We start from the raw sequence: 23107 nt of genomic DNA, 5'->3' as shown, positions 1-23107 counted from the left end.
ACATGTTGGCATCCCTGCCCATGGCAAGGCATTGGAACAAGATGATCTTGAAGATCCCTTCCAACCCAAACCACTCTGGGATTCTGTGATCACACAGCCCCAGCCAACCCTGAGCCACGGTGAGGCTGTGTGCCAGCAGGATGCAGACAGTTTGCACTGGGATTTGTGGCCAGGGTGACACTCGTGTCTCTTGGGTCAGCCCAGCTGTGTCCCCCTGAGCCCCAGCTCCGTCCCCAAACCTGGCTGTGTGCTCAGTCAGCCAAGAGCTGGGCTTGGGGCAGTTCTGCTGACTGTAGGAGGTTTTTATTAAACAGATGTTGCTTAGGGAAGTCAACAAGAATGACCCCCTCTGGCATTTTCCAGTCTGTAGCAATGATGATGCAGAGCTACATTTTATGCTGTGAATGAGTTTGACCTTTTATAGCTCTTTTTTAGTGGAGCCAATGCCAGGAATAGTTTGTGGTTCAGAAGATGATATTTTCCCCCAGCTTGGAGCTGTTTAAAGCTCTCTGAAGCAAATGCTACATGAAAGTGCCCCCGCACTTCCTCTGTGCAAGGAAGCTGTGGGGGGAAGAAGGGAATTTTACCCTCCCCTCTCTGCCCACAGACACATCCCAGCCTCTTCCTGCTGCAGTGACAAGTTAATCCATGGCAGTCTGGATGACGGGATGATCTCAAGGGGCAGTGCTTACCTCTCCACTGCTCCAGAGCCTGGGAGTCCCTGGATGTCTGCTCACACCTGCCTGGGACCACGGGCTTGAACTGAAGATCCCAGGGTTGAACTGGGATCTCAGACTTGCAACGTTTCACCCCAGTTTTGGGCTCTGAGGATGAGGCAGCTCAGCGACCCTGGCGTTGTCCTGGGTCAGTTCAGCCAGGGAAGAAGAGAAGCAAATGGCTGAAAAGATCTGAGGGGAGCGCTCACCCCTCTGTGTTGAGCTTGGGCTGATCCTGGGAATCCCCTCAGTCCTGCCAATCTCCTTGAAGCTTCATCAAGCCTGGCCTTGAAATCCTGCTAAGGAGCTTCACAGGGCACCAGAACTCCCCTTCCCAATGCTCAGTTTTTACCATGTCTGATCTCTGCCCTCCCAAGCTGCGCTATCCCAGTGGGATGCAGCTCAGTCTCTGAGCATCACTTTCTCCCAGTCCCTTGGCAGGAGCTGAGCGCTACTGGCATGGTGTGAGAGCAGCTGGGGCAGGACACGAGGAGGGTTTCCATCAGAGCACTGTGAGAACTGAAGCACAGCTGCAGCACTTTGCTCCAAGGCAGAGTGCAAGGCAGGATATCCAGTGCTGATGGGTTGAAGGCTGGAGCAGCCGGAGCCTCCGGCATTGGCTGCAGCTCCTTGAGGGATTCCCATCCTGCTGCATTGCAGTTATCCTGACTCAGCACAAAGGATTTGGAGTCCTTGTTCTGAAGGGGAGCAGGAATGGAGAGCTGTTAGTGCAGGAACTGCCTCCCACACTGAATGAGGGTCTAACATGTCCAACCCTCCTTGGGGCACCATGTCTGGCACCCTTGTGCCGTGGCAGGTTGCAGTGGGGAGCACAGAGCTCAGCTTGGTGAAGCAGGAGAGGGGGATTAAATAATGAGATGGCCCAGCCTGAGAGAGCTCTGCACTCACTTCCAGGCTTCCCCTGCCACCAGCCACTGCAGCACCAAGGGCCTGGCAGGGGATGATGCCCTGTGCCACCAGCAGCTCCCCAGCTTGGTGCCACGAGCCTGACTTGCTCTGCCAGGGTATCTCCTGAGCACCCACACGCTGTTATCGTGTTCTGTTCAGGGGGTTTGGAGCCTCTCCCAACCCTGTTCCCCTCATTGCCAAGTTAGCTGGAATTTCTGCACGGGAAATTTTCTTCTCACGTGGGCTCGTAGGCAGAGTGACTGAGGAAGATCTTTCTGATAAGTATTAACCTTTATAAAGGTGGCCAAACACCCTGGCACATGAGTCCTGCTGGGCTTCCAGGAACTGGGCTTTGCTGGAAAAGCCAGGCTGGGCACCACACAGAGAGCACTCTCAAACCACCAGTGGCTTCATCACAAGGTATTTTACCTTTTCAGCTAATTGACATTAAGAGGATAAAAACCCCTTTTGATTTCCCCTGAAGTTTCCAAAGCCCAGAGAGAGAAGAGGAAGAGCATGAGCAGCATGAGCTTTTTCTTGACGGTTTATAAGATTCTTACCTCATAAACTGTGGCAGAGGAGAGCGCATGGTAACATCTAAAAGTAGATGCAGTGCTATCCCAGAATGACTCAAATATTTAGTACTCAGAGGATAATTTTCCAAATGCTACAAGCACTACATGAAAAGCCAAGACCACACTGCTCTCCACGTCAGGCTTCCCCCTGCTGTTAAATGCCTAAACCCGGAAAAAATCCCACAAAACCACTGGTTGGTTTAAAGTGCTGAGGTGGGCTAGATTGGTGCCATGGGCTCCTTGGCCACCTATTACCACAGCCAGGTGTGGCAATGACTCAGGCTGCTGCTGGTGCCTCAGACCCCGGAGCGCTGGCAGCAGGAGCTGACGTGCTCCCAACCTGCTCGGTGCAGGAGCAGTTGGGACACGTCTCTCCCCATCCAAGGAGAGCACTGCAGGTTCTGACCCAGGTGCAGAGCTTGGAATGAGGTCAGAGAATTACTAACGTGAGTGGAAGGAGTCAGAGGAGTTTTTTCTAGTGCGGTCACACACAGCTGGCTCATGCCTGCACCTCCAAGGGTGGAGAGCTGGGATTGAGAGAGGGAAAAAAGAGGGGGAATTTCTGAGCTGTGCAGAGATGTGAGGGGATGAAACCAGGGCAAATGCACAATTCATCTTGTTGAAAGTCTGCAGCCCTCTCAGCCCTGAGGCTGCCACCTTGTCATGCGCGAGACAGGAAAATTCACTCTCCTGCCTGCAGATTTTGCCACCCTCCCATGCTGCTCAGCACCTGACAGTGGGCTGAGCCCTCCAGGCTCTGTGAGAGAGGACTCAGGGAGTGCTAACACACACCAAACTTGTTTGCATTCTCCCATCACTATTCCAGAGGCACCAATTTTATCTTATTTTGAAGCACATTTCTATTTTCCTCCTGATGGTAACATTTTCCTTTCTGGCTGTAAATCTGTGTGACGTGTCCAGGCTGTCCCTGCTGGGACTCATCCCTCACAGCAGTCACCTAACAGTGGGGCCTAATTTCCTGGTGCCAGGGCCAGAGGGGGACAGTGCCAGCCCAGTTGGAGAAGCAGAGGTGAGCCTGGGGAAGTCAATCTTGTCCTGGAGCAGGAGCAGAGAGGGCTGAGACGTGCAGGGCAGCCTGCCTGTGGGGCAGAGAATGTGGATGTTGGGACATCTTTCCCTACAGGGTCTCACCTGATTCCCTGCCCTCATTTCTACCCCTCCTCAATTTATAATTTTTGTTCCTTTCTGTGTTCAAGGGGCCTCCTAAGAGTGGGAAGTCTCCAAAAGCAAGCAAGAGAAGGCACAGCAGGTGACCTGTCCCAGCTGGGGCCAGGGGGACACAGGGGAACTGAGGAGTGAGGACAAGGGAGCCCCATGACGAGCTGGTGTCACTTTGGCCAGGTGAGGAGATGGGTGAGGTGCTGTTGGGCTGAGTGGGGCTCGTACCATGGATCTGCACCCAGAGCTGGGTGGAACTCTGCCTGCTGAGCACATACCATGTATTCTTTAATGGAAAGAGAAATTTTGCCTCGCATTGACCAAAACCAGAATCTGACTGATAAATCCTTCCAAGGAAACGATGAAAACCTTCATGAAAAACTGATAAAAGAAAACAGTTTGGTTTTTCAATATAGTCCTATTAAAGAAGCTCAGACACATTTTGGAGGCCTGATGACCCTACAAGTGTTGCTGGAGGGTCACCAGTTTAGAGCCGTGTCAGGCCTTGAGGTGCAGGAGGGGCTGGGGGTCACTCCCCACCCTCACCTCACCGTCCAGCTGCCTGTGCTGGTCCCCAAAGGGCCTTTTTGTCCCCCTTGTAAAATGGCAGAGTTGGAACTCTGGTTAAGTCCAGATTTGTGGTCCTCTCCCTGACCCAGGATCCAGTCCCTGACTCTGCTGGTGGTGGAGAAAATCCTGTGAAACCCAGGTTATGGCACCCAACCCCTCTGGACATCTGGAAACCAGCACTGGAAATGGGAACCATGGAAATTGTGGCCAGGGAGGGTGGGGAGGGTGATCCTGGGGTGCAAATTCAGTTGTGGTCTGTTTTCAGGAGGAAAGTAAGAATGGGTGATGGTTTGGAGTCTGCTGAGGAGAAAGTTGAAATCTAGGCAGGTTACAGCAATGCTGGTAAAGCAGTCCCTGAGTGGGGGTTTATATGGAAATAATAGGAATTTTGATTATGTTTGCTGAGTTTCTTGAGGCTTAGACCCAAAAACAGATTGAAGATGAACAATTCACACTGTGAGCTTCACAAACCTGCAGTTGAGTACAACTCAAACAGAAGTTACTGTTCAGACCTAACTTAACAGTCCCTTCCAGCTCAAACTCTTCTGTCGTTCTGTGAAATGGGATGATCTTCCCAGGTTCCACATTCCAAAGGTGTTGGGATGTCTTTGGAGTAATCGCCTTCCAAAAAAGCAAATGATTGCTGCCTGCTGCTGAGTAAGCTGAGAACAGATGACAGTACCTTTTATCACCATTTCCCAGAGTAAATTCAATTATTCAAGAATATTTAGTAGTCAACAAACTTGTTCATACAATACTGTTGTGCTGAATAAACCATTTAAAAGGCAGCTAAAGAAGTACTAACATGAAATTGTCTTTTTAAACAAAAACTTGGATTTGGTTTCTTGTGGTAGCTACAGAGCACAGTGGTAGTTTTCACTTCTTCTAGAGTTTGCTTCCAAACAAGCGTTGAGACACCACTTGCCCTTCATAGGACAGCTTGGTTTTGCCCTGGGAGGTTTAAGGGTCACTTACAGGGGCAGCACTGGCCTTTGCTCTCTGGTGACCAGTGACAGGACCTGAGGGAATGCTGGAGCTGTGTCAAGGGAAGTTTAGGGTGGATTTTAGGAAAAGATCTTTCTCCCAGAGGGTGGTTGGGCATTAGAACAGGCTCCCCAGGGCAGCGGTCACAGCCCAAAGCCTGAACCAGAGCTCAAAGCCCATTTGGATAATGCTGTCAGGCATATGGTGGATTTTGGTATGTCCTGTGTGGGGATGGGAGTTGGACTCGATGACCTTTGTGGGTCCCTCCCAGCTCAGGATGTTCTGTGGTTCTCTTTGGTCAGACATTGTTTGGCTCCCCTGGCCTTGCTCACAAGGTACTTGGGCTCTAATGATCAGGTCTGGGCACTGCCTCCTCTTACCTAAACAAAATTTGAATATATTAGTAAAGGTGCCCTTTAACTTAAAAGAGTTTTCTTGGTAACAAAGCCACAGCTACAATATCCATACACAACACCCTCCCTGTTTAGAACCATGAACCTTTGACATGTTATTGTCTGAGTCCACAGGAGTCTTCCCTCAGCAATTCTTTGTTTACTTGAAAAACAACTATAATTACACAATGTTTAGGGAAAAAGGGCAGAAAACCCACTGTGTCTAAGTGACTAAGCAGTATTGGGGATCCCAGACCTCACAGTGCCATGGGGTGTGGGGAGAATTGAGGTCTCTGTTGTGGTGTCCTTTGTCACTGTTCACCCAAGCATCACCCTGGGCCACCCAGTGCCCCGGGATCCTGTGCTTGGTCTGAAGATGAGGGAGCTCCAGCAGTGTGGTGACTTAGATGTAACATGGGAGTGGAGCTGGGAGACTTGATCATTTTCCTATGGAAACACAAGGAATGACAACTTCCCAGCTATTGCTGTGAGGACACGAGCTCAGCAAGGATGGGTGTTGGGTGGTCAGTGCTGCTGAGCCTCAGGCAAGTGGATTTCAGAGTGGTTTTGAGTGGGAAGTGTAAGGTACCAGATAAGGAGTCCAGATAGGCTTCAAGGACTTGATCCAATGTCCTTGCTCAGCTTTAGTCAAATCACAGAGATTCCTTAATGCTGGTTTCTATTCCTGTCTCTCTCCACTTCCTTCTGTGATACTGCAGCTTGGCAGGTGATTTATTGAACTTCTTTTGATCTTCCCAGAAGCTGAGAGCCCTTTAGCTGGGAAACTTGGGAGATAAGAATAGGAGTGTACATTTCCCACTTCATGACTCCGAACCTGAAAGGAAAAATCAACTCTGAGAATATTAACCCCAAGTTCTCCTTTCTCACAGTTTCATGTGTTTGTGTGCTGTCATGTCATGGAGGAACAGCCTTGCCTGTGATTCAGCACCTCTTGTCCGCAGAGATCCCTGCCCTTTCACACACCACATGTACTCACAGGGTACTTACTAGTCCTTCACAGCTTGTGGTGTGAGCTATCCCATGATTCTGCCTCTTCTCATAGCATGAAAATGAGCTGTCAAAATGAAAATGAGCTGTCAAATTAAGTTAGGTCTGAACAGCATTTATTCCACCACGCTGAGAATGTGGGTACAACCCTGGGAGAGCTTAATCCTTGCCATGAGGGATTGGTTGGTTTTGGTTTTTGTCCCTTCCAGGAGGCTACAGCTGCCTTTGCCCTCAGTGCTGTCTCTGGTGGTGGTCAGTACTGGGGGTTTCATGTGTAACTGCCAATATCTCGGTTAAAAATCAATCTTGTTTTTGTCAGAGGAGCAACATCTTTCAACGGGGCAAGATACACCCCAGCATCCCCCAGGTCCTCTTGTTCCTCTGGCAGAAAAGCCCATCTGAAAGCTCTCGGTCACAAAACCCAGCAAAAGCTCAGCATGAACTCGATGATCCTTGCTGGCCACTCCCAGCTCAGGACATTTAATGATTCTCTGAAACACTGAGTTGCCCATACATTCCTTTGCCTGTTACTGTTACAGTCAGTGAGGAGGTGCTGTGCCTAACACCAGCTTCTGGGAACAGCCCATTCCTCTTTATGACTGCCTTATAGAATGTTTTTATTCTTTGCGGGAGTCTGACTCAAGGAGGAAAAATTTCTAATGAAAATCTCCAATGAAATAATATCAGGTTCTCTGAATTCTGAGAACTGGCAGAGGAGTTCCTGGCTATGAACTGAACTGCGATGCGACAGAAACAACTCCAGAGGTTCCTGTTTCAGGAAAACACTTAAGAATACACTTAATTTTACAGTGAATTTAGTTTGCCTTCAGAGAAGTGCTTCTGGTATGTGCTGAATACAGATGGCTTAAGGCTACATGGGGTCAGAGGTTTGGGTTAGTTTCTCCAAATGTTTAGCATGAAATGTGTTCAGCTGAAGGATATATTCTGCAAATGATGAAGAATAATAGAATCCCAGAATTCCAGGTTGGGAATGACCTCAAGGATCATCTAGTCCAACCTTTCTTGGCAAAAGCATAGCCTAGACAAGATGGGCCAAGCACAAAAAGAAGTTACTAGTCATGAATTAGCAGTGTTAGTGGCAATACTACATATTGGTCCAGAAGGGTTTTGTTTCAAGAAAAGGATCCCGTGTGCTCTGAAGTGAATGTAACCACTGCCTCACCTTCACAGCTACCTTGGGTAACACGTGGGAAAGGTGGGACTGCACAGACGTGAGGAATGTGGTGCTCAAGAGGACTCTCATAACAACACAGGAATTTTGAAACTTCACTTGGCATCAGTAGCTTTAAGGAAAAAGTGCAACCAAGGAGGAATGAAGAGATTCCTGCCTCCTGATTCTGTGTTTAAAAAAAATGTCAGGCAGAATTCCAGCACTGTAACTGCCAATGTTCCTCCTCTCCTTGTTTCCAGCTGACGAGGATCTCATTTATGAAAAACCTTTAGGTAATTTTTTCCCCTGGTACTATTTCATACTGTGCTATCCATGTTTTCTGCACCTGATGTGTGTCATTTTCCATGGGGTCTGATTCTTTTTCGTACTAGTTTGTTGCTTTACCAGGAATTTTAGGCATCACTCCCTTCTGATGTAATGAGTGAAGGCTTGTGATCAGACGTAAGTTGTGCAGATGAAGAGATTTGAGAGCAGACACTGCTGAGAGCTGGGACTAGATCATCATGAAGGCAGTTTGGGAATAAAAAAAGCTTGAGTGTGTGTAAAGAAATGAATGGAAAGCCCCTAGGAGTTGTCATGGAAGCTGGTTTTACCAGAGGAGCAGGGAAACAGCTCCCTTAGGGATTGCAGAGGGACAAAGAACAAAACCCAAGGCTAAAGTTGCAGGAAATGCCCGAGGTCAAGTAAACAATAATGTGTTATCCATCAGGAATGTTTCACATGGGATTTCCAGGTGGTATAAAATTCCAGTGTAAAAATCACCTGCTCCAGTTTTTTAGCATCCATTGTAAGAGCTCAGCAGAGGGGAAAGGCTCTTAGCATCTCACCACCCCCCCTCATCTCTCAGGGAAGAAATTTGAGGCAAATTTGAGTAGAAAACTGTGCCAGGAGGGAATTGTGAGAGGTCACGCAGCCTAGAACCTGTCTGCATGGCAGGGGAAATTCAACCTGTCTTCATTCATTGTTCAAATTGGTTTTGGGAAATCTATAGACAAATATTCAGGAGCCTGAAAACAGCCCCAAAGGTGAAGGCAAACTGAGCCTGTGGTGCTGCTTTGGGTAAAAGCTGAGGAGCAGCAGCAGAGCTGGACATGGAGGCAGCATTCACTGTCCTTCATGTGTGGACACTGCTGGCTGTGTGCCAGGAATTACCATCAGATTTTTTAATTTAAAGAGATATTTGTCAAGTGCAGTGACAGCACCACTCATCCTTTCTCTAGAAGTTTTCTCCTTGACACAATTTGCCAGCAGAGAGATCCCAGGATAGTGTTAAAAATCCAGTGAAATACTTACATCAATTCAGAACCCTCCAAAAGTACTTTAAGGCAGGTTTTTAGCTGAGCCTTACATTTCCAGACCTGTACTAGCAGGTCAGAGTCAGTTAATCAAGAACACTTCTGGAAATTATGATTAACTCAACAATCTCATATAAAGCTAAAACATCACTGCTGAAGACACTCATTCAAGATTGTGATCTGTATTGTATCAGCAGATCCTTTCCCTAAACAAACTGCTGGATTTGCTGGCTGTGTCAGCAGTACACAAGCAGAATGGTAAGAAAGAAGAGACTAAAAATAGCTCAGTTGACCAATAAAACTACAGCACTGGATATTAAGTCCACTTCTTGATGATGGCTTGATTTCAGTTTACCAGAGTCAGAAGGATGGCCAGGGGCACAGACCCCAAAGAGCCTCTGTTTGCTCCACCTTCTGAGACAGACATTAGCAGCCAGAGACTGAACTAAGATGCTGGACTTACTCTGAAGCTGGGTGTGATTTGTCTTGGCATTTTCCATGGTTCTGTGGAAGGGAATGTCATGGGAAGTGGGATGAGCTGTGACCTCAGCACCTCTGCAATGCAGACCCTCAGCGCACACGTCACCGCTGCCTTGCGTGAGGACCAGCCAAGGGTGCTGTAATCCACTTACTGTGCATCCCTCCAGAGTTCCAAATGAAGATGGAATTGCCAGCACACACACACAGCACTGGAACTCAAATAAATGCTTTAGAAGTGTTTTTTTTAGCTCTTGCCTCCTGCTGCTACCAGCTATTGAATGTTAGCATAGGAAATTCCAGATAGGCGACAGAATTACAAATGGGTGAGAGAAATGTAATCATCTGTCAATGCTCAAATAAGGCAAAGTGGGATTCTCTGCTGAAGTTATTGAACTCTTACCTTTATTTCATGGACAGCATGCCAAAGGGAACAGGGATTGCAAAGTGCAGATGGATCAATCTGTATCCCCTTGGGAAGATAAACCACCTCTTTAGGCAATTTCATTGCTGTGAACAGGCATGGGCAAAACAGGTCCAATGCAAATGTATAAAAAAATCTCAAAAATTGACTAAATTTGAACTTTCAATTCAGAAACATTCTTGCTTTGTTTGAAGTCTGGTAGAGGGGTCACTTGAAACCAAAAAGGCATTTCAAATAAGTCTGTGCTTCCCCTAAGTACAAAATGTGAAAAATAATTTAATTTCCAATCAAAATACAAAAAACTGTCCCATCTGCTGGGATACTGCTGTGGAAGGTCACTTTGAATTAGAATGAACTTTACACTGGTGGTTTCAGAGAAATCCTCCCTGATTTGTTGTTGTTAGAGCACACTCACACATACCTATCCCACCATGGGTATGTCTCTGGGAAATCGACTCTCCCACGCCTGAGAACTCTGAATCCTGAGGTCAAAACATTGCCTTTAAGACACCCTGCTGATAAGGACCATAAAGCAGTCTGTGTCTAGAAATTGTTTTGTCCTTTCTGGTTTCCCAGGGAAAAAAGAGAGCAGGAGATCTGAAAACAGTATGTGGAAATCTTGGAAAATCCCTTTTGTCCCAAAGAACAGACATTTCAAGCTACTTGACTAAAGTGTTTTGACTCTCAGCAAGGTTCATTAGTTACTGTTTTACATCTTCAGTTTAATTGTCAGTACCAACTCTGCCAACCAAAGCAGCCAGGGCCACAAAGTCACTTTGAAAACACCCAGGCTTTCCAAGTGTTTTAAAAGAACCCAGTGATAGAGATGCTCCTGATAGTCAAAGGCCATTGATTCTCCAAAACTTTAGTACTCTTGAAAATCTCAGCCCTGCACCACATGCAGCACCCAACAAAAGTGCCACTTCCTACAGTGGGTGAGTGATTTCCAAGGGATCCTCCACATTCACAGAACACACAAGAAAAATGACTGGCTCACAGGTCTGAGGAGCCTTACTTCACCTACTGAGAAGCAAAGATTCTGCTCTTCAGTTTGCAATTTTTTCTGCTGACTCCATGAACTCAATGACACAGCCCAGGTGCCTTTGTGCTTTGACCCAAATGTGAGCAAATGAATGATGTTCTCTCTCAAAAAGTATCTATGAGTACCATGCAGGAAATTTAGCAGAAGTTCTTTGACAGAAGCCAACTAAGAGACTTTAAACAAATACTACGGTCTGGCTCAAGCACAGCTTGAATGATGGCACCTTCATTATGTCAGCAAACAGCACAGAACATTCACCAGTGCCAGGAGTAAATAAAACAGCAGAGGAGCAACACCCATTGCCAAACCACCATGAAATTCACGTAAAAACTCATATTCAGGGAAAAGATAATGATATATCAGCAGATCTAGCTGAGTAAGTGATGTAAGCACTGAGCACTGTTTGTCTTTTGAGTGCTGCCTTTCTGTTTTTTCCTACAATTCAAAAAAAGAAACCCCTAAGGGCTAAGTACTCTTATTTCCAAATACCACTGTTTCAGCCAGGGAAGTTCAAATAAGTAGGAAGCTTTATTGCATACTGATTTCTTCCTGCCTAGAGGTTGTTTTCAGCTTAGAAAGATCGCAGAGAGGGCCTTGATTCACTCCAGTTACAGAAGATCCCAATTACTCTTAGGATTAAAGAGAATGCACAAAGAGACTGGCAGTCAGAGCAAGGCAGTGCTTCTGGAATCGGTGTCCTGGTAGGAATATCCATTTCAACCAGCACAGCTGGATTTGATGAGGTCTCTTCCAGCATTAACAATTCCATGATCCAATGACCATCGTACATTTGCTGATTTCCACATCTGCTTTTACCACAGGTTAAAGTTACGAATCAACACCCCGAGTGAAAATCAAGTTCTAATCAATGCTGTCTCTCCCCACTACACAACAGCAGCATAACAGGGCCAGTGACACCCTGCAGGAACATGGGGCTGGAGCAGCAAGGATCTTGGCAGCTAGGAGGAACAGCCATCCCCCAGGCTGTTCCTCCCCTTCCACATTCACCTATGCATTTCCTTCAGGAGTTCCTTCATGTCACCAGCCTCCAGCTTGTTAGACTCACAAATCAGGAATCACAAAGTAAGATAGTAGAAAATTAAGTCTTTTGCATTGGCAACAATGTGTAGGTTGCTACATAGGATGCTTGGAGACCAATGACAATACTTAATGTAAGAGATTCCCACCCCCCACCCAGTTGGAATCCTTGGCTCAAGTTTTTTTTGGACACAGGAAGAGAATATTTGTCTCCAAACTTAGGAAAGAATCAGGTGTAATAGGAATCCAGTGGATCACCTTCTTTAAAGGGAACACAAAAGTGTGTGGAAAGAGACTGTCCATTGCTTGGCTGGCTCGGAGTTCCTACGTGATGTCCTTCTTCCTTGGGGGGCGGTGGATGTTCCTCACCACACACTTCACCATCCATTCAATTCCTTCATTCACCCCTTTGCTAAGGAAGTAAAGCAAGCAGAAAAGGTATTAAAATAAAGCAAAACAAGAAGCAACCAATAACAGGAACATGGATCATACAGGCCCTAGCTAAGCCCTTACAGGAGGAAGGGAGGGGCTCTACACAGTTATTCGTTGGCATTTCTGTGTTATTTTTCACACAGGCAAACAACAGGGATCTGATTTCTTTTAGCTCAACAATATATATCTCGATCCTTTATTTTTCTGGTGTCTGTGCAAGTCTACACCCAACTTAGTCACCAACTCTGTGGAAATCTTGGGATGAACAAGCATCAAACCCACCTGACAGCTGGTTTGAGGTCATTTTGCCACAAACCTCACACTAGTTGTTTAAGACCTTGCAATCTTGGTTCCATCTTTGTGTAATCATCTCTGCTGGGGCTGCCAAGCAAGTCAATACCTTGCTGGTCTGCACAGCTCCCCAGCCATGACTTCCATGAGTTATTCTTTTAGTGCAAGCTCAAACTGGAATTTTGAAAGGAAATTCCACACGGATCAAAACTAAAAAAATGTTTGCACAAATAAGGTTATTATCTAATACTTCTCTTCCAGTCAGTGCTTGAACACTGTTCTTGTGGTCATTCACCTGCTTAATGGCATGTGATTTGTAGCAATGCAGACAACAGATTTTTTTTCATGGTTCAAGTAGTTTTTGTTATCCTTTGCAGTAACTTGTACGATAACACAGAAAAAAATTCAAAGCTCTAGATTCAGCCCAGGCAGTAATTCAGCCAGGAGTGTTTCCACCACCTGGAACAAAACTTTTGACTTATGCCAAGTAGCACTTTTCACTGAAAGAACTGAAAGTACAAAGGACAAAAGTACTGCGAGACTCGATACGCAATAATGATGCTGAGATGTCAAGAATCCAGTGGGCTGGTCAAGGTCGTGGCACGCAGCTCTGTAAGCCCAAATTAGGGTCTGTTTTAGTCATCAAATCTTAAACCACAGGCATCCCCATGTAAGAGCACTCCTGGAAACTGTGACACCATCCCCATCACGAAGCTTTTCTGCATGCCAAAGAATATGAAAGCAGAAACATAATTATGGCAGCAGCAGTGAAGCACCACCCGTTTCTCTGGCAGAGGCATCAACAGTGGTATTTTCAACTGACTTCTAACCTAAAAACCAGGAGCTGCAGCAAACCAACATCTGCAAGGATTATTGTGTAAGGAGAAGGGATGATACAGGACAACAAATATGCCTCCAAGTCCCACTGCTCTCAGCCAGGAATACATTTCCACTGTGTTTTACAGGCAGGATTTACAGCTGAAGTTAATGAGCTGGTGCAAGCCCAAGGATCTCGAACAAGTGTCTGTCAGTGCTGGAAGGAAGCACAGTTCCTTTTCAAAGCTTAATAACTCATGTAGTGCTGCTCTGTGTGTGACACCCCACAGCTGCTCAGTCAACCAATTCCCAGTCTACCCCTCCTCATACTCACCCAGTAAGGGCTGAGCAGGCTTGGGTCAGGCAGTCTCTCTTCCCAATTTTGTTAATGCAGTCACTAAACGCTGTCTTGATATCGGGTATCGACAGACAAGTCTGCAAAGGAAACCAAAGTAGAGCTTGTTTGTGCCACAAGACATGGTGACCTTCTTCCACAATGAATCCTGCCATGACTGCAGTCTTGTATCAGTCAGGCAATGCTATCAGGTTAAACCCACTCACCCACCAACACAGTAAATCCACCTCTTTACATTCCAAAGAAATGAGCATATTCTTTTTTCAACAAAGAGAATGCTGTTTGCTGACAACACACACACTGTGTCACCTCCCTGATCCTTAATCTGTACAGTTCTAAATAAACAGTGCTGAAAATGAGCACAGCCTGCACCCTCTAACGAGCTTCCCTTCCAAGCTGCTCAACAGCTTATATTTACCAGGACACTACAAGAGCTTTAATATTTACAAAGCCTTTTGAAACAGTGTCCCTGCCACAAGCTCAGCTGACTCTTTGCCAGCATCCTGAGCACTCTCACAAAACAAGCTGTGATTTTTCCTCAGTTCTCAGCATTACAGCCATGTCCCACCAGCACTTCTGTGTTTGCATTCAGAGAAAACACTGGCAGCACTGAATGCAGCACACTTTCTGATGCCTCATGTCACTGTGCTCTTGACCCCCAACAGGCCCTGAACTTCTCTAAGTCTGCAGGAGGCTGCTGGGAACAACAACACAAACCATAACCCCCCAGTAAATCAGTGGATTACTTTCCCCACATAAATCACACTTTCACCACAAAAATTTTAAAGGTACAACAAAAGCAAACCTGCCCAACTAAAGTCTGGACTTGCACCACCGTGAGCACCCAGTGTTCATTTTTCCCTCAGAAGCCTTGGATAAGCCATTTAAGCACTTCAGCTGGCCACGAGCTCACCTTCCCTCCTCTCTGCAAAGACATTCTGGACCTTCAACAAGCCTCAAATATGTGTTTGGAGCCTTCAGTCAGGCCCACATAAGTATTTTGGACAAATATTTACACAAATGCCAAACTGGACCCTTTGTGAGTCCTGAGGATTGGCCAAGTGAACATAAACTCTGAGAGAACAGAAATATGAAAATTGTTACCAGCCATCCATTTGCAAAACACTGATTCTGGAGAAATTAAATACTGGAAACTTTTGTGGACAACAGAAGTAGATTTCATTGCTTATACGTAGGAAGAGATCTTAAGAAATGGCTTCCAATTCACCCAGTGCCCTTGACTCCATTAACTGTGCAACTTTTGATGACTGTACTTTCTTATGACCTCAGATGCATTTTAAACTTGCCCTTTCAATCAGTGACCTGGAAACTGTATCCAAAAACGTTACTGACATCATTCTGCAGAACCCTCAACAATTTAGGTCAGGATTTTTGACAAGTGAACAATGCACAGTTCATACAGATGAGCTGTCAGCCACGGGATACACAGTTAATGAAAAACAACAACAATTACTAACTTTAGAGGGCGTCATACTGGGCTTGGGAGCTGGAATTCAGTAGGTCTGGAAGATGGGCAAGAGATTACAACCAACCAACCATTCTCTACTGGTTTGTAAAAGCCTGGTATGGTGCCCACAGCCCAGTAAGAAAGGCAGGGCCAGGCTTCTTGGTTTAACCCAAAGCTCTGGACAAGTCAATTACCCAACAACCGGGAAGGAGAAGCATGTCAGTAATTTGAGCTATTTTTCACATCTTTTTTCAGTCAGTGAGACTTGGCAGCTGAAATTGAGCAAATGTTTGTTGAAATATACTTGAAGCTTCTCAGAGTTTAATGCCATTGTATAATGATATACTTTTGAGTATATCCTTTACTTCTTCTTTCTACCTTTCCTTCTTGAGTCTACCCTTCCTTTTCTGAATGACAATACATTTTAAAATATTTTAAAATAAATCAGATAAAGTGTTCAAGATACAAAGTAACAACAGAGAGCACAGTCATGCTGTCCTTGGTTCCTCAACTTCTACTTGCACAGGTAGCAAAGCAATCAGGCAATGAACTTCCCAACACAACCAGCAGACCAGGACACCTGCACACGCCCAGCAGCACAGAGAACCCACATCCTTCATCCTGCCCATCCCTGAAGCCTTTAAGAGTCCATTTTTCCCAGTGCAGCTAACAACTACAGCCATTTTTATCTCCCAGTGTAAACCATTGTTATAATTTCCCTTTCTCACCTTCTGGTAGAGCTGTGGCCTGCCCCACCTTCCACAGAGCTGCCCAGACATGGCTTTCCATGGAAAGCTGTACCAGAAAGAGTTTTGCTTCTGAGGAAACTTTGCACCATTCACATTGTCACAGCAGGATGCCACTGCATCACCAATCCTGTTTTGGGGAACATCATTTTCCCCTTGGGATGAAGCAGAGCAGCACAGCAGACAGGTAACACCAAATTATCAATGTCTTGTTTTAGTGTTCCAGGGAAAGCCATGAACTGGAATTTCATGTGACAGCAGGGGCTGAGGCAGATTATCCACCACTTCAGCAAGGGGTATCTGAGCTTCTCATGCCCAGGAGAAAATGTCAGCTGTGGCTTCCAAGTTCCCCTTCTCCCCAGCTACATTACAAAATGTTTGTTTAAAGATGTGCTTTGTTTCTCAGCTGCAAACCCATAAGCCAAGGGCAAAGAAGGGAAGCTGGATCTGTGATCACATCAACAGCGCTCTATTACAATAACACAATGCACAGTGACCTTTCAGGAATGATGGTATCGCTCAGCCAGTTCACAGGAACCTCACACACAACACATGACGAAGCAGAACCAGATTTCCATCTCAGCTTCCCCAAAACAACACACTGTAAAACAGCTTTGGATGAAGACTCCTCCAGGCATAATCTAGCCAGGACAGAACCAAATGCCTGCTATGAAGGGTTCAGATTAGCATTACCCAAAGTAAGACTCAGCAATGGCACACCTAGAAGTCTATCAAACAGCAAGGCAAGTTTTAGCCAAAAAAAGGTGGCATTGTAGAGCCTTTGCCCATTTCCCAAATCCACTGGAGCAAAGACAATGCTGCTGCCTGCTCTCCTGTCAGGATAAATCCAGAAGCATGCATAAAATCTCAAGTAAGGCTCTTCAGTCATCTCAAGAGTAATCAACCATCAGAATGGAACTAAAAGAGAAAAAAGAGCAAGATGGATTGCCTAAATAAAATACTATTTCACATAAAGTCTGATTCACCTGACCTATGCTCTGGGCTACCCTTTTTACAAGTCTGTTTTAAATTAGAATTTAAACTTCTTTGAATTCAAAGAAGAACTAGTATAGCCTCAATTGAAACTATCTTATTTAAATTAAAACTAATTTTACAGGGAAGCTGTGGGAGATCTTCAGTTGGAAACTAGAATGACTTTCATGCAGAAGGTGTGTTTTCTAACAACTGTGTGGAAATGAGTACTCTGCTACTCACCATGACTCCTCGCTTTTCCAGAGGCATGAGGAGGCTTTTCAACATTCTGGAGATTTCAAATTAAATTTCCAAAATTTATCATTAGATGAGGATGGAAAAACATCCTCCTAGATATGGGTATCATATCATCATACAGCATCCAGTAATTTTCAGATTGTTAAATTTCAGATACTGTTTTTGACAGGTGATGCTTTTGCAGTATTTTGAATGTTGCATAATGAGCCATTCTATCCTCAAATTGTAACAGTTCATTGTCAAGCATAGAAACATATACCTTGTGTAAGCCTTTCAACAGCTGCATTCACATCAAAACAGCAAATATCAATTCTGATTTAGCTGGTTTTTCTGCAATAAGCCATATTTTCAAAAGTGGCATTCTGGGTTGAAAGGGAGCTCACAGGAATTAGCAGATCTTAGATAATTTATTTCTCCTACAAAGCAATAGTTCCTTTAAAAACCTAAAAAAATTCCTTCCTCCAACACACATTTGACTCAGCTTTTAAATTATTTATAAAATAATCCAGTTTTGAAGCCCTTGCTGAACAAGAGCATTCTCCTGATGCCATAAAATATCACATTCAGTATGGTGAGAATCAGAACTGGTGTTTTGCAGTCAATTACCATATTTTATCTCCTGGAATGACCAAATATCACTCATGCTTGGCAGTGCTGAGGGGACACAATGTACCCTGGGGCTCACAGCAGAATTCTTAACGCTTCATGCAATTTCAGGTTGCATCAGCACTTTTGATATCTTGATAACAGAAAGTAAACTTAAAAAACAAATTATGTCAGATGTGCTATTTCTGATGTATTTGACCACAAGCCTTCTGCTGGCCTCTATAGAAATCATCATCATCAATTATTCTTAATCTCCAAATACCAGCAAGATTAAGATACCACTTATCCTCCCTTATCATGGTTCAGGACAGAGGGATGCTGGTGAGAATTTCCTACAGTTTTATGTCTGGAGATCCAGAGCAGAAAAATCTCTATCAATGCTAATTATCAGTCTTATTCCAGAGGTTTTCCATTCTGCTAAATCAGAGGAAGAGAAACAGGCTACTGAGTTATCTCAGTCTTGTTTAAGTGAACCTCAGTAATTACTGAAAAATAAGCCATAATCCCCTTAGTGATTTGTTAATAGCATTGATGTCTCTTTGCTGGGTCCATATCCAAGATCATTCTGTAGGAGTGGACCTCTAAATATCCAGTGTAGGTATTTCTTACAAACAGGCAAACCTCCAGTGGGTTCAGCTCTGCTAAGCTCTTGTTGTAGCTCTACAACTGCATAAAAGCACTAAGTCTGTGGGATGGTCTTGGACCTTCCTGAGAGGGCAAGAAGCCAGATTTTCTTTTGAAAGGCTGTTCCAAATACCTCTTTCTAGCAATTTAAAGAAGCCCAATTGTTCAATTATTTGTCTTTAGTCTGGTCAGAGTGTCAGAAGAGCCAGTGTCTGCAGCCTGTAAGAAAATATGTATATACAACCAAAAGAGAAACTGGAACAAATTTCCAGGTCACTGCTTGGATCTTATCCTCAACAGGTCAAGGCAAGAGTGCAGGCTGTTCCCTGCAGAAAAGCTGTGGGCTTGTACAGAAATATGAGAGTCAATATTATGGTTTCCACAGAAAAAAGACAGAGCATTTCCCCACATTCCAGAGTCCACAGCAAAGTCAGGACCATAAATCAGGAGCTCAGTCCTGATCTCATGCTTTTACATGGAATTACATTTCTCTAATTTCTAAGACTAGATAATCTAGATAAATTAGATCATCCAAAAACCAATCTGTGTTGTACTCATGAAATCCTGCTTTAGAGCCAAGTGATTTCTATGGAAGCCTCACGTGTTTCCACAAGTGCAATCACTCGGACAAGTGTAAAGTGCAGAGGAGGAACCCGAGAAGTATTTGTATCTTTGGAACAGAGACTGATCCCAGCTGCCAGGCTGGCTGCTCCAAATCCTACTGCAAGCCTCTGGCTCCATCTAGAGACCAGCCACTGGGGCTGCAGTCCTGGAATTCCAGGTACAATTACCAGGAGGAAAACACGAAAACCACCACGACCACCTTGGGCACTCTCTTCTCTTTTTTTCCATGCTGGGGGAGGTAAGGATGGCCCAGGATGTGTCACCCAAACACTGCACCACCCACGGACTGCCAAACCCAAACCAAGAGCTTTACAGCTCTGAATACACTGGAAAGAATTCAAATTGTATTATCAGAAAAGAGCATTCCTTGCCATTCATCATGTAGAGCATTCATGATGGAATGCTCTACAACAAACAAGTGTTTTATTGAACAGATCTTATCCAATTATGGAGAAAGGATGATTTGCTTCACATACATCTGTTGTGCTGTTCCTGGGTTTTAAAAGAGCAGCATAAACAAAGTGCACTAAACATTTTTTTTTTCTGAATAAACAGGAAAAAACAGCATCAATATAGCCAGTCACGACACAACAAAGACCCACCATAGCAATGCAGTTTGTTCTGTTTACATAAAGAGTTCAAAACTATGTGCCTGTAGGTAGCTCATTCATGGCACTGAAAAAGGGATGGAGGAGAAAGGAAAAAAATACAACTAAATTCAAAATAATTATTTCCAGTGGTAGGAAAGTACCATAGGATGAGCTCAGGACTGTGGAACAAATGCAACATGAATGCAGAGTTCACCCTTCCAAAGCTTATTTGCTCATTTATGTAAATCCTCCATAGTTTACCTCTACATCCTGCTTGTTGGCCAACACCAGAATGGGAACCCCTTCCAGAGCTTCACTGGTAATCATCTTCTCTACAAAGGACAGAAACAAAACCAGGTTCAGCCAGTTCTGGAAGTTGTACAAATGCCTGGCACAGATTCTCTGGATAGAGGGATGAAGCCAGAAGCTCCTTCCTGCATGTCAGCTTCATTTGATACAACCTTTCAGGTCTATTTTGGTCACACTGTACTCACCAAAAGCTCTTTTGGACTCGGAGAGCCTCTCCTCATCAGTGGAGTCAATAACATAGATCACCCCGTGAGATTCAGCATAGTACTGGAAGGAGAGCACAGATATTGGTGTCAATCCACTAGGATCACTTGTTCCTCTTCCTGACTTGATTTTGGTACAGTTTTGGTACATGTGGAGGAGATCAACCAGATAGAGGCAGCTGTATCCACAGTGTGCCTGGGCAGAATGGAGGCACACAGCCTGTGCTGCCTGCAGGCCTGACCAACACACCAGGTGGAAAAGCTCACCTGTGTCCCCCCAAAGCTTATCTCTATGGCACAAGCCCTGATCTGGGTTGGTAATTGCTGTCTGTAACCAATAATGCAAATATTAAGCACAGAAATAGTGGAATTTCTAAATACTGGGGTTATCAATAAGCCTGTGTGATTATCAAGTGATTGTAGTGGTTCAGTTCTAAAAGAGACAAAACCACTTCTAAAAGAAATCAGAGAATCACAGGATGGTTTGTGCTGGAAAGAGCCAACCACCTCACTGCAGCCCCCTGCCAGGAGCAGGGACACCTCCCACTAGATCAGGCTGATCAGAGCTCCATCCACCCTGGCTTTGAACACTTCCAGGGATGGGGCAGCCACAGCTTCTCTGGGCAAAAAAAAAATCAATCAAACATTGATTCAAATAAATATCAAATATTTATAAATAAATAAAAGTATAAATCAAACAAAACAAAGCCACATGTCTAACCTTGTCCCAAAGCGACTGCAGCTCCTCCTGCCCACCAAGGTCCCAGAACATGAGCCGAGTTTTGCCAACATCAATAGTTCCAACTAGAAGGAAGGAAGGAAGAAAGGGCAATCCAATGAAAACTATGGGTGCTGTAAAGCACAGACACCTGCACACCCCACTCAGAAATCTGGGCTAGGACAGGCTTGCAGGGGAACAAATCACAGGCAGCAGCTGCCTGCAACAACACAGCAAAACCTGCACAGAGTGATCACAAACACAGAGCAGTATCAGTGCAAATAATTCCAGAACTGGGCCAAGGAATGAACTCCAGGGAAATACAGTTTGAGGACAGCACTGAAATAGGAGTTTTAATACTTCAAGAGTTTCTCCTCCTAAGCTAAGAAAATCTATTTTATTCTCTACAAAAAGATCTGGACAGTTGGGAGATACAATCTCTGCACCCAGGAATTATTCTGCCCTTCTGAATTCTTAGACATTCCAAACAAAAAACAGATACTGTCTAACTGTGCAAGAAAGATGAAAAAATTCCACATGGATTTACTTACTGTTTAAACCTACAGTGGTTGTGATTTTGGACAAACTCATCCCTTTGTAGTTCTTGTTAAATCGGGTTTTAGTTTGTTCAAGGAAGGTCTGAAAAAGAATAAGACAAAGCATTTACTGTCAAACATTTTACTGGCTGGGGTAATCCTACCCCAAACCTGTCTTTTCATTTCTGCACAATCCTGCTAGAGAAGATACTGCCCTACCTAATTTTGGACAAACCACTCTTCTTGCTTCCTGTTTTAGCAAGGAAAGAAGGGATCACATGTGATTATGGGATTACCAAAGCCTCAGCCACATCCCTGAGAGCTTGTACTAAATTTAAGTAATGAGGAAAAGTTGATTGCTTGGTGTGACATCACTAAAGTAACTCAGGACACAGCTGAAGAAAGATTGACCCTTGTTGGAAGATTTATCCCTGGAGGATGTTTAGGATTGTGTGTGCCCTCCACGGGGTGATAAACAGCACTTACAGTTTTACCAGCATTGTCCAAACCCAGGATCAGGACACAGTACTCATCCCTCTGGAACATGTATTTATAGAGCCCTGACAGCAGTGTATACATCCTGCTCCTGCAACAAATGCCAGGAAATCAATTAGCAAACAGCTCATTCCCAAAAGCCTCTCATGCCACAACACAAATTTCTCCCGAGGCCAGACAAACAAATGATGCTACTCTTTTATCAGTAAATCTCATATTTAGGCAATCCCAGGAAAAATCAGAGATCTAAGAGAGATAATGAAAATAGTTCAAGATCAAATTCGGGGTTTAAAGGGGAACTGAGGAAGGACTTGAACTCCTCTTGCAGCAAATGTAGGACCCACAGAAAATGAACTTCATACAAATACAATGAGCAGGTATTTTGAACAAGAGCCTGCAGAAGTTCACAGCTGTTTTTTGTGGTGCTGGATGTGCACACACAAGGCACAGCAGCTTTGCTGGGATGCAGGAAGCACTGGCACAAGTGCTGCAGCTGACTCACGAGCCATTGCAACAGCCCTTCTGCTCTAACACAGATACAGGGAACCTCAAGGCAGAGCCTCTGAGAGGCAGCTGCCCCTAAGCAAGTGCGTGGTTAAATAACCACTCTGAAGTCAAACACCATTACCTAAAGGGAAACAAAAGTGTTCCAACGCACGAATCGAATCGCGGCTTTCACGGTAAGGAAGGACAGGGCACCTGAGGGCCAGGGGCTTCAACCCCACAGGAACCGGGGCCGCCCTTCGCCCCCAGCCGTGCGAGACCGGGCGGCTCCTGCTGCCCCCGGCGGGGGAACCCCGGCCCGCTCCCCTTTCGGGACAGCGACCGATCGCCGGCCTGCTCCTCCCCAACCCGGGAGATCCTCCCGGACCCGGGAGATTCCTCCAGACCCACAGGATCCCGGAGATCCGGCCCTTTCCTGCCCTGCCACGGCCAGTGACGGCTGAAGGGGAACACCGGCCCTACCGCCATTTCCCCCTAATGGCCCCGCGACACGTCCCCGGCCAGCGACAGGTCCCAGGACAAGCTCCCGAGGGCAGCGGGAGAGGAAAAGAGCCCCAAGCCCGAGGCCCGCGGCCCCTCACCTGATCCTGGTGCCGGTGTCAGCGCTGGAGCCGGAGTCGCCTCTCACGACTCCCCAGCGCCACCAGCCGCCGCCATTCCGCGCCCGGCACTCTGGGAAATGTAGTCCTGTCGCCGCTGAGATGGCGGTGCGAAGGGGGCCTATGGACTACAACTCCCCGAATGCCCAGCGCCGCCGGC

The 23107-nt window shown here is 45.5% G+C and overlaps 1 protein-coding gene across 1 annotated transcript; it reads right to left on the bottom strand.

Moving 5' to 3' along the window:
- Positions 1-11272: 11272 nt before the first annotated feature.
- On the bottom strand, positions 11273-23080 carry ARFRP1 (ADP ribosylation factor related protein 1). Its single transcript, XM_041458347.1, has 8 exons — positions 22930-23080; positions 21836-21935; positions 21365-21452; positions 20817-20899; positions 20078-20159; positions 19845-19915; positions 13675-13775; positions 11273-12213 (listed from the first exon to the last, which is right to left on the bottom strand). Exons 2-8 carry the CDS (start codon positions 21926-21928, stop codon positions 12126-12128), a joined length of 606 nt encoding a protein of 201 aa, XP_041314281.1. The 5' UTR covers positions 21929-21935; positions 22930-23080; the 3' UTR covers positions 11273-12125.
- Between the last annotated feature and the right edge of the window lie 27 nt (positions 23081-23107).

Source organism: Pyrgilauda ruficollis, unplaced genomic scaffold, assembly GCF_017590135.1.
Source record: "Pyrgilauda ruficollis isolate IOZ18807 unplaced genomic scaffold, ASM1759013v1 scaffold127, whole genome shotgun sequence".
NCBI classification, from domain to species: Eukaryota; Metazoa; Chordata; class Aves; order Passeriformes; family Passeridae; genus Pyrgilauda; species Pyrgilauda ruficollis.
This window is presented reverse-complemented; position numbering and strand designations above follow the sequence as displayed.